Source organism: Anolis sagrei, chromosome 1, assembly GCF_037176765.1.
Source record: "Anolis sagrei isolate rAnoSag1 chromosome 1, rAnoSag1.mat, whole genome shotgun sequence".
NCBI lineage: Eukaryota > Metazoa > Chordata > Lepidosauria > Squamata > Dactyloidae > Anolis > Anolis sagrei.
The window spans coordinates 80,686,860-80,703,430 of record NC_090021.1 but is presented as its reverse complement, the minus strand read 5'-3'; the positions used below and the strand labels follow the sequence as shown (position 1 = coordinate 80,703,430).

The 16,571-nt window shown below is 39.4% G+C and overlaps 1 protein-coding gene across 2 annotated transcripts in view; it reads right to left on the bottom strand.

Annotated features, from left to right (window-relative positions):
• The window catches only part of HBS1L (HBS1 like translational GTPase), a 48,405-nt gene that overhangs the window by 9,471 nt on the left and 22,363 nt on the right, over positions 1-16,571 (bottom strand). For both annotated transcript variants that reach the window (XM_060776575.2, XM_060776574.2), the window contains 3 exons: positions 9,434-9,542; positions 828-1,087; positions 552-717 (listed from right to left, as the gene is read on the bottom strand). In XM_060776575.2, coding sequence (XP_060632558.2) covers positions 552-717; positions 828-1,087; positions 9,434-9,542 — 535 coding nt within the window. The remainder of the gene's footprint in view (positions 1-551; positions 718-827; positions 1,088-9,433; positions 9,543-16,571) is intronic.

The window sequence follows — 16,571 nt, the reverse complement described above, 5'->3', positions numbered from 1 at the left end:
GGTGTACAACGCATAATTTACAAATATTCTCAAAGTTTGCCACATATATTCACTGATGAACTGTACTCATTCATTCACACATTTTTTGACACTAACGGATTATATGCCTGATGTGACAGTACTCCCCTTTTACAATAAAGGAATTCTCACCATAATGTTCTTTACATCATGAATAAAGGACAAAATTATTACGGTTAGAGCAGTCAGTAACAGTGAGAAAAATCCAGAATGTACTGAGAAGCATACAATTTCTACAGAAAGCACTGGAACGGTAGAATGAACAAGAATGCACTGAACAATCATTGATGGATCAGATCACATCCAAAAGTTGTGACCACATCAAATAGGAGAACTATGTCATGGCTATCCCCATCCTTAAAAATAATTATGCAATTTCATCCTAATTCTGTTACAAATACAGCAAGATAGACATAAAGTTACCTTCACAATATTTTTCCAATTACACTTATTCATATCTAATACTTGGTTCACTTACACTATAAACAAACAATACTGTAACTACTAATACAAATAAAGAAGGAAACACTTACCTCTCTCTCTCTTCCCCTGTTTCATCTAAAACCCATGCATAAGCAAAGGATGCTTTCCCGGCTTTTTTGGACTCTTGCTCATATTTGTGCATAGTTCGTTTGTTCACATTTCCCAGGAGATATAACAAATGACCCATTAGAGTACTTTTCCCAGCATCAACATGTCCTAAGAATATGAGATAAAATCACTGTTACAAGTCAGAAGTTATATTACACTGAGGGAAAAGGAACTATATGGATAGTCATTTGATTTTCTCTCCAAAAAGACAGTATTACCTATTACTACAAGGTTAAGCAAATGTTTTCCTCCTTGTCTCTTCTCCAACTCAGCTTTCACATCTATCTGCTGTTTTGCTTTTCCAGATCTTTTGACTGGAGTTGGTGCCATGGTGGGTTCTTCAAATGTCTGAACAGTCTGGGACGGAAGAACTGGTTTAGGTAGAATCTCAGCTGCTCCCACATTGACGTTGGCATCTCCTGATGAGAGTCCTTTTTGGGGTGGAAAAGCATTATGACCATTTTCTTCAACAGTCATGCTAGAGAAAGCAGAGATTGGATTTAAGCGAACAAAAATCCCAAATATAATTGGCCAAATGAAATGCAACCTTCTATAATGCTTAAACCATCAAATAAAAGATAATAAAAAATAAAAGAAATGATAAGCTGCTTCAGTGGTTTTCAACCTGGGGTCTCCAGATGTTTTGGGCCTACAATTCCCAGAAATCCCAGCCAGTTTACCAGCCGTTAGGATTTCTGGGAGTTGTAGGCCAAAAACCTCTGGGGATCCCAGGTTGAGAGCCACTGTGCTAGATGGTCACAGACTGTTGCTTATTACAATTTAGTAACTGGTCATCTGCACAATCATGCCAAATAAAGGGATCGTAGTATTTACCTGCTTCCCTAAATTACAGGATACAAAGTGGCTTACAAAAATGTGGCTTCCAACTGGCTATCTTCACACGGTCCTATGTTATCACTTGACAAATGGCCAGGAAACAAACCCACTGAATAGTTTGTCTGAGTTATTGATAATATTAATAATAATAATAATACTTTATTTATATACCGCCATCATCTCCCCGAAGGGACTCAGGGCAGCTTACAAAGCATTCCAGGGTGCACATATAACATACAACCAGTAAAAATGGTACAAAAGTATAAAACAAGTCACATAAAATTATAACAACAACCCCGTCAACACGTTAGTATAAAAACTAAAACAATACAATTTTAAAACAACAGTAGATAAAATTAACTGCCGGCAATTCACAGGTGCCAAGTGTCAGCTTCATATGAACCCATTCAGTCTACTCAGGATCAAAGGCCTGTCTGAACATCCATGTTTTCTGGTTGGAACGGAAGGACTGAAGGGTGGGGCTAATCTAATCTCTTTTGGGAGGGTATTCCAGAGCCCGGGGGGTGGAGGGGGGGAGACCACAGAGAATTGTTTTATTGTAAAAGATAAACGGCATTCTGTATAAGCAATATTACTATGACAAAAATCATGTCACACAGAGAGCTGTTTCTGTGAGGACAGGTTTTAGTTGGGTGCTACACAGTTGCTTATCCTTTGAGCCTGTACATCTAAAGCTAATCAACAGATATTCCTTGCTATAATGGTAGCATTTTCTTAAAAAAAAAAAAAAAGATTACTGGAGGACAACCTAAAAACATTGAGGTAGAATGAAATGATGTCCCATGAGGTCTCTTCCAACATTATGATTCTAGGTATATAATCCACCATTGGTAGTACACAGGAATACTGGTAACTGGAGTCAAATAATGACACCACCACCCAATATAAATATCTATTTTAGCAGGAGAGGACTTCAGTCTTTCATCATCTACTATTGTTAATTCCTCACAATTCCTCACATTTTTTATTAGAGACCTTGTGGTCTATGTTTTAGACTGAAGAAGTACAAGTGCATATCCAAGATTTCTAAACACAGATTGATTGTGTTGTTGTTCATTCGTTCAGTCGTCTCCGACTCTTCGTGACCTCGTGGACCAGCCCACGCCAGAGCTCCCTGTCGGCCGTTACCACCCCCAGCTCCCTCAAGGTCAGTCCAGTCACTTCAAGGATGCCATCCATCCATCTTGCCCTTGGTCGGCCCCTCTTCCTTTTGCCTTCCACCTTCCCCAGCATAATTGTCTTCTCTAGGCTCTCCTGTCTCCTCATGATGTGGCCAAAGTACTTCAACTTTGTCTCTAGTATCTTTCCCTCCAGTGAGCAGTCGGGCTTTATTTCCTGGAGGATGGACTGGTTGGATCTTCTCGCAGTCCAAGGCACTCTTAGCACTTTCCTCCAACACCACAGCTCAAAAGCATCGATCTTCCTTCGCTCAGCCTTCCCTAAGGTCCAGCTCTCACATCCGTAGGTTACTACAGGGAATACCATGGCTTTGACTAGGCGGATCTTTGTTGCCAGTCTGATGTCTCTACTCTTCACTATTTTATCGAGACTGGACATTGCTCTCCTCCCAAGAAGTAAGCGTCTTCTGATTTCCTGGCTACAGTCTGCATCTGCAGTAATCTTTGCACCTAGAAATACAAAGTCTGTCACGGCCTCCACGGTTTCTCCCTCTATTTTCCAGTTGTCAATCATTCTTGTTGCCATAATCTTGGTTTTTTTGACGTTTAGCTGCAACCCGGCTTTTGCGCTTTCTTCTTTCGCCTTGATTAGAAGGCTCCTCAGCTCCTCCTCGCTTTCGGCCATCAGAGTGGTGTCATCTGCATATCTGAGGTTGTTAATGTTTCTTCCAGCAATTTTCACCCCAGCTTTGCATTCATCCAGCCCCGCACATCGCATGATGTGTTCTGCATACGAGTTAAAAAGGTTGGGTGAGAGGATGCAGCCTTGCCGTACGCCTTTCCCAATCTTGAACCAGTCTGTTGTTCCGTGGTCAGTTCTTACTGTTGCGACTTGGTCCTTGTACAGATTCCTCAGGAGAGAGACAAGGTGGCTTGGTATGCCCATCCCCCTAAGAACTTGCCACAATTTATTATGATCCACACAGTCAAAGGCTTTAGAATAGTCAATGAAGCAGAAGTAGATGTTTTTCTGAAACTCCCTGCCTTTCTCCATTATCCAGCGGATATTGGCAATCTGGTCTCTCGTTCCTCTGCCTTTTCTAAACCCAGCTTGAACATCTGGCAACTCTCGCTCCATGTATTGCTGGAGTCTTCCTTGCAGGATCTTGAGCATTACCTTACTGGCATGAGAAATAAGGGCCACTGTACGGAAGTTTGAGCAGTCTTTCGCATTTCCCTTTTTTGGTATGGGGATATAAGTTGATTTTTTCCAGTCTGATGGCCATTCTTGTGTTTTCCATATTTGCTGGCAAATGGCATGCATCACCTTGACAGCATCATCTTTTAAGATTTTAAACAGTTCAGCTGGGATCCCGTCGTCTCCTGCTGCCTTGTTGTTAGCAATGCTTCTTAAGGCCCATTCAACCTCACTCCTCAGGATGTCTGGTTCTAATTCATTCACCACACCGTCAAAACTATCCTCAATATTATTATCCTTCCTATACAGATCTTCTGTATAGTCTCGCCACCTTCTCTTGATCTCTTCAGCTTCTGTTAGGTCCCTGCCATCTTTGTTTCTTATCATACCAATTTTTGCCTGAAATTTACCTCCAATGTTTCTAATTTTCTGGAAGAGGTCTCTTGTCCTTCCTATTCTGTTGTCTTCTTCCACTTCCATGCATTGCTTATTTAAAAATAGTTCCTTATCTCTTCTGGCTAACCTCTGGAATTGCGCATTTAACTGGGCATATCTCCCCTTATCACTGTTTCCTTTTGCTTTCCTCCTTTCTTGGACTACTTCCAGTGTCTCAGCAGACAACCATTTTGCCTTCTTGGTTTTCTTTTTCTTTGGAACGTACTTTGTTGCCGCCTCCTGAACAATGTCGCGGACTTCTGTCCATAGTTCTTCTGGGACTCTGTTTACTAAATCTAGTCCTTCAAATCTGTTCTTCACTTCCACTGTATATTCGCTAGGAATGTTAGTGAGATCATATCTAACTGGTCTGTGTATTTTCCCTGATCTCTTTAGTTTTATTCTAAATTGGGCAATAAGAAGTTCGTGATCTGAGCTACAGTCAGCCCCAGGTCTTGTTTTCACCGACTGGATGGATGTCCGCCACCTTTGGCTGCAAAGGATGTAGTCAATCTGATTTCGGTGTTGACCATCTGGTGAGGTCCATGTATAAAGCCGTCTTTTAGGTTGTTGGAAGAGAGTATTCGTTATACACAGCGAGTTTTCCTGGCAGAATTCTATCAGCCTGCGTCCCGCTTCATTTTGTTCTCCCAGACCATGCTTGCCTGTGATCCCAGTTGTCATTTGACTTCCCACCTTGGCATTCCAGTCTCCTGTAATGAAAATAATGTCTCTTTTTGGTGTATTATCCAGTAGGTCCTGCAGATCCTCATAGAACCGATCTACTTCTGCTTCTTGAGCAGCTGTGGTTGGGGCGTATATTTGGATCACTGTGATGTTGAAAGGCTTTCCTTGCACTCGAATTGAGATCATTCTGTCATTTTTTGGGTTGTATCCAAGCACCGCTTTAGCGAATTTCTTATTAATTATGAAGGCTACTCCATTTCTTCGATGTTCCTCTTGTCCGCAGTAGTAGATCTGGTGGTCATCTGATGTGAAGTGGCCCATTCCAGTCCATTTCAGTTCGCTGACCCCCAGAATGTCTATCTTTAGTCTTGACATCTCACCAATAACAACATCCAATTTGCCCTGGCTCATAGATCTTACATTCCAGGTTCCTATGGTGTGTTGATCTTTAGAGCATCGGATTCGTCGTTCGCCTCCAGTACCGTCGGCCGCTAGCCTTCCTTTCGGCTTTGAGCTAGCTGCGTCATCACATCTGGGGCTAGTTGAACTTATCCTCTGCTCCTCCCCAGTAGCATTTTGGCCATCTTCCGACCTGGGAGTCCCATCTTCCAATGGCATACCGACATATCTCTGGTTGTACTGGTCCATTTAGTTTTCTTGGCAAGGATACTGGAGTGGTTTGCCATTGCCTTCCCCAGGGATCACGCTTGGTCTGACCTCTCTGCCACAACCGTCCCGTCTTGGGTGGCCCTTCACGGTTTCGCTCATGACATCATTGAGGTGCTCAAGCTCCAGCGCCCCGACAAGGCGGCGATCCTTTGCTGGAGAGATTGATTGTACCAAAACTGTATTTTGATTCTAGCTATGTACTATTATATATACAAAGAAACTTTGTATAGCAAGATCCAAATTACTGACATATTACAATTATAAGATGTAATGGCTAGAAAAACTGAAACACTCTTGATTAACTTCTGTATGCTCCAATTTCCGATACACTGACTATCCATATCCAAAATACTTGGGACTAGAAGTGTTTTGAATCTCAGATTTTTTGCAAGATTTTGGCATATCTATATTTGCATATACAGTATGTGCATGAGTTATATTAGAGAAGAGATCAAAGTCTTAAAACGAAATACATTTATGTTTCAGATAACGTACATTGTTTACACATAACCTGATTTTGAAGTATTTTGATTTTTTTAAAAAAGTTAAGAAACACACCCATTATCTTCTGGAAATGTATTACGCAGTTGTTAATGCAGCTTATCTGCAAGCCTTAATATATATTTTTTTCCAGAAAGGGAAACTGTGACTCTATGATGGAAAAAAGACTACTTTCCCACAAAATGTACTTGAAACTATGACATTCACCAACTACTTTTTAAAAATGCCTTAATGGAAAAAAAGTTATATACATACAACTCTGATGAGCTCAGACTATTTTTCCTTCAGCAGATCAAAGCTCAGTTGCTCGGGTTAGTCTGTTTTTTTAAAAAAAATTGTATACCCTTAACTAGTCTTTAGTCTATAGACATACTGGTAATTTGAAATAAACTGACTTTAAATCTTGCATTTTTCACAATTCTGTCTGCCAAGTTTGACATAGAAAGATAATATATGCAATAATATAAGTGAATTAACTGGTTTCAGAATTTTAATATATTTTGCATACTCCCTATGAGGAAGTATGTCAGTAGTAAAACATTACTGAACACTGACAATATTTTCTCTCTCCACCCACTCTCTGTACGCCACAAGGTTATCTATATAAATGTTCCACATTTAAAACAAAAGCACTTGTTTCAAAATACTGTAAAAAGGGGATGCAATCATATTAAATTATGTATCGGAATGAGATATCCCCCCCCCTCCCCGAATCATGATTTTTGGAATGAGATATCCCCCCGAATTATGAATTTTTTAAAAAAGAACTGAATCAAAATCACATAAATAAATAACCAAAACTCTGCTCTCTTGCTTTGTACCCCCCCCCCAAAAAAACCCAGAATAACAGTAAATAACTAGGCCAAAACAAACAAAAGTTTCAACCAACCTATTGATTTTTGTTACTGTACTTTTTTTTCTCACAACCAACATAAAACAACTGAACCAAAAATGTCCTATGCTTTTGTTTGGCAAATCATGATACAGCAGGGCAACTATGAAGACCTCATATTGTTTGTATGTTGGTCTCATTCAGGGAGATCTGAAATGACTTTCATTGGGAAGACTCTGGAATTCTAATTATGGCTCGGAAGTACAAGAGTTATATATTTTGACTAAACCCCAACTCTAACTTTACCATGTTGGAATTATTATTGTGGATGGAAAGTGTCACACCTCAGACAAATGCAAGATTTTTAGAATATATATCAGACAAGATTATTTTTCAATGTCTTTTTAACACTTGTATTACAATGCCTCTCTCCAAATTTGACATTCTGTTACATGCCTTTCACTGTTTCCTTATTATGGGATTGAATAACTGGTGACCTCTTGATAAATGTGAGTCACCAAAGTTCATCAGAAGTCAACCAACCCCGTAGCTCTTCAATTTCAAAAGAGCTTCCTCTCTTTCCTTGCTTTTTCCTTTTCTAAAACTGCTATTTCTACAAAGGTGTTAAGATAGGATTAGTAAATGAGAAGGCATAGGATTTTTCACTTCCTGTTCAAATTCACTATGTAACAAAATTTGGAAAAAAAATCTGTTTCTGGTTTGAACGTGTTATTTCCTGTTTAACTGTGAGGTACTTACTTTGAAAGTAGTTGTTATACTCCAGAAACTTTGTTTTTGTGGCTGCCACAAACTATGTTGACTTGGTTGAGATATTCATTGAAAAACTATAGCAAAATGTACTGCAGGATGTCCTGCAAAAACAACGTTTTTGCAGTTTAATAAAACTTTTCCATGTTTTTATGATACCACCAATTAGGAAATGTAACAAAAATTGTGTTATATAGTATTATTCCTCTTCTTAATATTCTAAATATTTCCAAATCATCTTATGTGGGGGAAATTGCACCAGCTAAAACAGCACAGCCCATATTCATCTGTGGCCGTCAATAATGTCTTGCTTCCAGTAATATAGGTGAGTCCCAATTCGACTGTCTAAATTCACAATGTTTTAATTTACAATATTTCTCCAGAAATCTATCAATCAAAGAGTCATCCACAATAAAGAGCTCTCCTAGCATATATGGGCAGTTGAGTGAGGAAGAAAAGCAAGGTGGAAAGGGTGTGAGGATGAGGACAGCAAGGTGTGAGGGAGAGGCCATTTGGAATCTTAGCAGAAGTTTAAATAACAACCGTTTCAGCACGACTGTAAAAAAGAGATTTTCTTTGCATGCCTGTAAGTGGATTGTGGTGAGGGACACACAAATGTTGCTACTGTATGGAGAAAAAGGTTTCCTTCCCCTGCTTGTAGGGAGCATGAGGAGGGAGAAGGAAACTTGAATCTTGGAGTTTCAGTGTGGCTTCAAGAGATTTCATCTGTTTCCTTATGTGAGGGGTGACTAATCAGAGTTTGCTTTCTTCACCTAACAAACCCATTTGGGGGCCCAACATGTACTACCTCTTCTCCTGTTGTGCCCTGTGAACTGGCTGCAGAAAACACAGCAGGACATGTGCTGCCTCTCTATCTTATGTGCTTTCTCAATCTGGGAAGCCTGCTGGAGAAGGCACTGAAGAACAATACAGTTCTTACCAGCTGATCTTTGACTGTGTCATTCTCTGAAAGGAAAAGTCTTCTAATGGCAAGCACCCTTGGGAACAGCAGTTGCCTTCTCTTCTGGTTCTTCTGTGGAACATATGCACATTTCCCTAGTCTGGAAAAGCTGAGCCGAGCTTTGAAGTTTTAGGGTTTAAACTTCTTTAAGGTGTGGTTTGAGCAAAATTACTAAGTAGTTATTTCAGCTATTTCCCTCCAATGATTCCATATGGAACTGGCTCTCCCCGTTTATGTCAGTCTCAATGTAAAGCAAAACCTGTCCGTATGAGAGTAAAGTTTTTCTGTGTTCCATTTCTAGGTTCTTCAAGATGCCACTCTGATTTTGTTGCAATGTAGAAAAGGGACAAAAAATCTTCATCCAGAACATACATAAGAGTGACAGTGCTGAGTTGAAAGCCAAAAATTCAGCCCTGGGTTGGAGGTCAAAAAGTCTCTCTCTCCTTCTCCATGCCCTGCTGTTCTCCTCTGAATGATTAGATTTCTCTAACAGCATATGTTGACAGAATTTAGTCTGTATAAGAAACTATAGCAAAGATAAACAAGTGTTTTAAAGTGAAGTAGCTAACTATTCTGCATATGCTACTCAAAGTGAAAGGATTTCTTAAAATTCACAAATACAAGATACCTTCTTCTGAAAGTAAATATGAGTCAATCAAAAAGCCTTGCTGCATAGTTTTGTGGTATATTTAAAACAAAATCACTTTTAAAAAGACTGAAAGAAAAATTCTTGCTATAGGTGCACCATTTTGCAGGAGGAGGAACACAAATATACTTTAGGAAGGATGAAGGCTTACCCTGGAATTTCAAAGCCAGTAGTTTGTTTCTTTCCTGATACAGTCATTTTGGTTACTTTTGGCACAATGTCTGGTTCAACTCTTGCTGTGTGAGAATCTCTGTCTTTTCCTGACAAGAAGAAAAAGATCATTTGTAGCATGGGGGGGGGGGGGGGGGTAACAGCTTGGATTCCCAATGTAGTTAACAATATTTATGAACAGTCTTGACAATACTTGAATTCGTACATTTCTGCAGCAATATCAAATCTACCAATGAAAATTGTGAGCTGCTGCTGTAAAATCTTAAACTTCTTTAAGGTGTGGTTTGAGCAAAATTACTAAGTAGTTATTTCAGCTATTTCCCTCCAATGATTCCATATGGAACTGGCTCTCCCCGTTTATGTCAGTCTCAATGTAAAGCAAAACCTGTCTGTATGAGAGTAAAGTTTTTCTGTGTTACATTTCTAGGTTCTTCAAGATGCCACTCTGATTTTGTTGCAATGTAGAAAAGGGACAAAAAATCTTCATCCAGAACATCCTGAATATTTAGAACATTTTGTCATTTAAAGTACAAAAATAATTTTGTGTCCACATTGTGTTGTAGGATATAACAAAAGCCTGCAGCATTTCAGGCTGACCATGAAATATGACATCCCAATAATGAATGTAATCCACCTTTCTACAAACAGATTTCAACTTTCCCAACAGGACTATCCCCGTTGTCTTCTCTGCATCCCTCCCTATCTGCTCTGGAAGATGCCCAAGTGGTGAAGGGAATGGCAAAAGTCAGCCTTTCAGTATAAAAGGATTACTTTAATACAACCTTTTTATTTTTAATTATGAATGAAATTGTTTTGAAGTGCTTCAAACTTTAAAATGACATTTTATGCTAACATATCTTTACTGAGTCATCCAAGGCCTTTAAGAATCTTCTACCTTCTCTCACCACCCTGTGATCTCTCAAGTAACTGCACTGTCTTTGCTACATGTACATTATTCAGAAGTAGGGTGCAGTATTTAAATAATACCTCAGTTTTCCAATTGTTTCTTTTTATATGTATGTCAAGAAATAAGGGCCACCTTCTCACATACTTGTCTCCTTTTTCAAACTTCTGGATCTACAAATTTTGGCAGTGTAATCCCTAGTGTTTTCTTGTTAACTATGATAACATCAAGACATGTGGATTTCCTAACAACTGCTGTCAATAAAAGGGCTTGATATCCTTCAGTGATCCAGAAATCAGATGGATGACAGCCAGGACATTTTCCCTATCAAAGGTAGCAATGCCTTTCGACAGAAAAGGAATATATTTTCGTTCCCAGCATAGCTCATGACAATATTTCTTGAATTACCACTCTTACTGGTAAGTTCTCTTCATCTTTCATACTGTTTTAATCTTAAGAATTTTTCATTTGTTAAAAAAATTCTGGAAACAATATTAATGAGGGTATATTTAATCAATTAAAACAGTTTATTCAAAGTAGATCAAACGCTGGTTCAAATTGTATTCAAGGACAGAATAGTCTTGATATTATTTTACATTTCTCTTTCTTCCATCCACACATGACTTCTACAACTTAAGCCAAAATTGGGAACTATACCCGGGGTTGGCTCTGTCATTAAGCTTAGCCAGGAAAAATATGATCTATGCTGCTTGCCATTCATTCAGATAATTGCCATTGATATTATCCTCCCCACAGGAGGAGGGAAAGATGCAGTAACAGCATTTTTTTGGCCCCAGAGTCCAGAAGAGAGGGCAGACTCTCACACAGGCACCTGCCCCAAGAAGGATGCAACCACAATGCCATGCTGTTCTGCTGTGATAGAGGACACTCCAGCCAGAACCAGGTATTCCCCAGCCTAACCACTCCAAAACACAGCCACTTTATCAGGCATGTAGCCGGGGGGGGGGGGGGGGGCCTCGGGGGGCTTCAGCCCCCCCCCCCGAAATTTTCATGGTGGTTCGCGAAAAGGCCTTATTGGTGCATTATTTAAACTGTTATGTTTATTCATATCATGATCTGATCACCATACTCAATATATCCCATATGCATGGGGGTATTGGGGTAATGATACAAAAGGTTTGCTAGGCTAGACCCTCTTTCACTCAGACTCAGCCCCCCCCCCCGAAACTCAGCCCCCCCCCGAAACCCCCCCTGAAAAAAATTCAGCCCCCCCCCCCCCAAAACGAAATCCTGGCTACGGGCCTGCACCTTATGATACATAATGTCACAAACACACTCTTCTTTTAATGGAGGGGGCACGGTTGTTGCTCTCTTTCATGGGGGATAGTGCCAATACTAGATCTTCATTTCCCCCATGTAATGGGGAAGATCACACTCTTTCTTCCACTTGAGGGCCATGGCATCTATAGCAACAGTGCATTTCAAAAATACAAGAGATTAAACGATTTGGATTGAACACTGTCAGAAAGATGGCTCAGTCATGGAAAAACAGGATCAAGACACCAATTGGATCATCATTCATATATATGTCATTCGGCATACATATGAATGAAGTAATGTAGGGAAGTTCAGCTCCTTGCAAGCTGTTTTTCAACAAATCGCCAAGCAAGAACAATGACTGATTTAGAAAAAGGTTATTTCCTAAATAGAAGTTACAGAAGGGAATTTCCAAGTAAAAGCTCTGCTGCTTTCAGCTATTACCACTTATTTATAAAGCTTAAAAGACTGTTCTCATACAGTAGTTTCTTATCAAAATGAGCCGTTCCGTGCCCCCAAACAGGTTCCCCACATATACAAATATATTATAAAATAGAAGGCCATTACAGTTTCAGGTTGGTAGCAATTTTCATTACTGCAATAACCACAACAACCAAGAAACATCTGGGTCACACAATATGATTATCATGCAAAGTGCTTGATTAAGATATCTCATATGGGAAACAATATTTTATATGAAATTACAATATATTTTTTAAAAAATCTAAAACTGAATATAATACAGATAGTCGCACTATTAACAATTATCCCAAGAAAATCGTTCTAACATTTCCTAAGGTTATTTGAAGAGGAGAGGGCAGCTTAGGTCTGGTTCTGTGGAACATCCTCAGGTAAAGTGGAAAGTACAGTTGTCCCTCCACATTTGTGGGCTTTAGGGGCACAGGGTCCCTTTGACAGTGAGTAATCTGAAAATTTAAATCAAAAGCACAAGCACTACTTTTTTAATCTGAGAGAATACTTCTCCAGGCATCTATAGGTTCTTTTAGAATGATTCTATGGTCAACTTCTGAAAGAACATGACCACAGAATTTCACTGTATGGCTTACAAAGGCCTGCAGAAATGCCCTAAGACATTTGTAGGTCCTCCAGAGCAATTCTATAGTCTGGGTCATGGGATTTTATTTAGTTTGCTCATAAAACTCTGTGTGAAATGTGAAACACCAAAATAAAAGCTGAATCTATAAAGTGAAATTCAAAACTCACTCCAAGGATTTGTGTTGTGATCCGTGTTGGGTCCCTATGGAGAAAGGTGGGAATTAAATAAATAAATAAGCCAAGTTTTCCCTTGCATAGCAAGGTCATTCAAAGAAAAGAAGGAATGTAGTTAAACGAGCCCAGATGGTACAGATGATCTCAGGCAATACACCCAAAATAATGGGAACCAAAATACCATAAAATATGTCTGAAGAAATATGATGGGCCTACAAATTCCATAATCCTCAACCAGCATGGTCAATGGCTGACCACATTCCCATATGTCTTAACAAAACATAACTCGTTGGTTCAATTGTTACCATCAAACATTTTGAAAAAAATCCTTTCCACAATGTATACTTTTATTCAGTATGCTTCCATAGAAAGTCTGTTCATTTGATTCTCACATTCTGCAATAACCACAACTGCGTCTGTGGTGTGTTCTTATTCAACGTATTTAACTAAATGACTCTGACATGTGTTTCACTAACAAGCAGGGAAAATGTTCTACAGAGACATGCAGGGCTTTCTGACCATAAATAGACATGTAAAAGCAACGTCAGCACTAAATACGGGGTACCCCAACATTTCTCCACCAACCAGTAATCCAAGATGAAAGTTTATGTAGTCCAAGGTAACGTTCAACACAATTAATAGAATTTCTGTTGGGCTCTGGTTCATTATGAGTATGTAAAACTGAAAGTACAATATGTAACGAACAGGTACTTTTACTGCAACTTAGTCGAGTTTCCAGAAATGAAATAGTATCAGGCAGAAAAACTGGAAGTTTGCATAGCAGAGCATGCTTTTCTTAAGTGGTAAATTCTTAGTGAACTAAATCCACAACTAAATAGTAACTTCTTGTAGCACTTGTGGACCTGCCACACTAAATTAAACACATAATATTGTGACCCTACATTTTTATCAGACTGAAACTTCCACCATGCCTAACCATTAGCTAGGATGATGGAAGTGACAGTCTAACAAGAAATATATGCCTGCCCTAAATCAACTATTGTACACCTCAGACATATACTTACAAAAAAGGAATTAACCATCTAAATAGCTGAAAACTTAGGTGTAGCCTTTTAAAAATTCTGGTAGAAAACCTTACATCATTCCTTAAAACAAAATATTTTTAACTGATAGGAATAGAAAATGTCTAAACTGTGAGTACAATGCAGGTATCTGTATAACACTGGCCAACATATTTGGGTGACTCAAATGTTAGTCCTGTTTCTGGGTATATCTGACCTGCTGATTGCAAAAATGGTACCGGTTTTCCTTTATCAACTCTAATTTTTGAGATACAGAACATATGCCATATACCTCTTCATCTGCTCGCCCATAGAAGATCATGAAAACCATATCTAAGAAACTAGAACTGACGTGGTCTATCCAATGCACTTTTCTGAATCAGCACCCCAAATAACCCCAGGAACAGGTCTAAAAACCAAAATACCGAGATTTTTTTTGGTTGGGCTGTGTAATCAATCTACATTTTAGATTCATCCATCTTCAAGGATGCACTGCTCCTTACAGCCATTTATGTGGAGAAATAATTGTTGTGATATCAGCCATTCACTATTCAGTCAGACGTGACTCAGAACTCTGAGTTTATTTCATTCATCAACTGATCTAGAACAAAAGCTCTTGGAACAAAATATGTAACAAAACCCAACTTTTTATTTGCCACAATGCAACCAGACTTACCTAGCATCCAGTTTACTATGCTAAAAGTTGGGTGTAAGAGTTCACTCCCCCAAAAGCTGTTTCTTTGAAGTACCTGGAAAGTTCCAGCACTCTTTGCCTTTTCTGTTGGGAAATATGAGGAGCCCTTGAAACAGTGGTGTAGAAAGCAGCCAGTGCAATATGCCCCTCACTGATTTTTTTTTTTTGGTGCATGTGTCAAGACTGACTTGAGAAATTGCAAGTCGCTTCTGGTGTGAGAGAATTGGGAGTCTGTAAGGACACTGCCAGGGGACTCCTGGATGTTTTGATGTTTTACCATCCTTGTGGGAGGCTTCTCTCATGTCCTCGCATGGGGAGCTGGAGCTGACGGTATTCAGTTCTGCCAGCACAAGGGTTTAACCCATCGTGCCACTGGGGGCTCCAAAGGGGATGTATAGTCTTCTTATCCTCTTGTCAAATATACATATGGTATGTGTAATTTAACTATGAACCTGTCTTCTTGATTGCCTCCATGCAATGAGCCATGTGCATGATCCAACATTATTCCAAAGAAATGGTTTGCAGAGATCTATCTCAGTTCAAAACATTAAAAGGAGAATTATACTCGCATAACCACCTATTTATCATTATACAGTACAACTAGAGAACAAACCAAATGCACAAAACGCTGCACAATAAAATTTGTAATCTGGAATTCTTATATGTAAAGGTGTTCATATACAGTACAGCTTGAATATCCCCAGATTTTGTGTGGATATGCAAAACCAGTGGATAATAGTGAACCCTGAAGAAATGAAGGATATTTGGCCCAAGAATACCATAGAGCAGGCCTGCACAACCTGTGGCCCTCAAGATGATGCAGCAGCAGAAAAGGTCAATGGGATTTTGGGCTGCATCAAAAGGAGCATAGCATCTAGAGACTCTAGATCAAGGGAAATAAAGGTGCCTCTCTCTTCCGCTTTGGCCAGACAACACCTGGAATATTGTATCCAATTCTGGGCACCACAATTCAAGGGAGATTTGACAAGCTGGAATGTGTCCAGAGGAGGGAGACTAAAATGATCAAAGATCTGGAGACCATGCCCTATGAAGAGCAGCTTATAAAGTTGGGCATGTTTAGCTTGCAGAAGAGAAGGCTGAGAGGAGACATGATCGCCATATTTAAATATTTGAAAGGATGTCATAAGGCTTGTTTTTTGTTTTTTGCTGCTCTGGAGACTAGGCCTCAGAGCAATGGGTTCAAATTATAGGAAAGGAGATTCCACCTGAATATTAGAAAGAATTTCTTGACAGTAAAGAACTATTCAACAGTGGATCTCGTTACCTCAGAGTGTGGTGGAAGCTCCTCCTTTGAAGGCTTTTAAACATAGGCTGGATAGCCATCTGCCAGGGGTACTTTGATTGTGCTTTTACTGCATGGCAGGGGGGTGAACTGAATGGCCCTTGTGATCGCTTCCGATTCTAGGTGTTTGGGACTCCAACTCCCAGGAGCCCTAGCCAGCTTGTCCAATGATTAAGAATTCTGGAAGTTGAAGTCCAAAACACACGGAGGGTGGCAGGTTGTGCAGGCCTACCATAGAGTCAAGCTAGAAGACCTAGAAAATGCCTAGCAAATACATAATTTGTCAGATATGGAAAAATGAAATTGTGGTTCGGGGGTTGTACTTTATAGAAATTCAATGTGCAGGTGAACTACAATGTTTCAAATGAGTACACATTTTTCTTTTTAGTAGTAAAGTTCCTGTTATTGGATAATAATATTGGACTATTTATTTATTACTTCATTTATACCCTGCCTTTCTCACCCTGGGGGGGGGGGGGGGGCTCAAGGCAGCTTACAACTCCGGCAAAATGCAATGCCGTATATAAACATAACAATAAAAACAGATCCCATAAACTATAAACAATTAAAACATGTGAGCAAACAAAAACACATAGAACAATAAAAATAAATTAAAAACATATAAAATTCTTGATTAATCACTCCAGCCAACTTCCATGTCTCAAGTTTTATGTACCTGATGGCAAC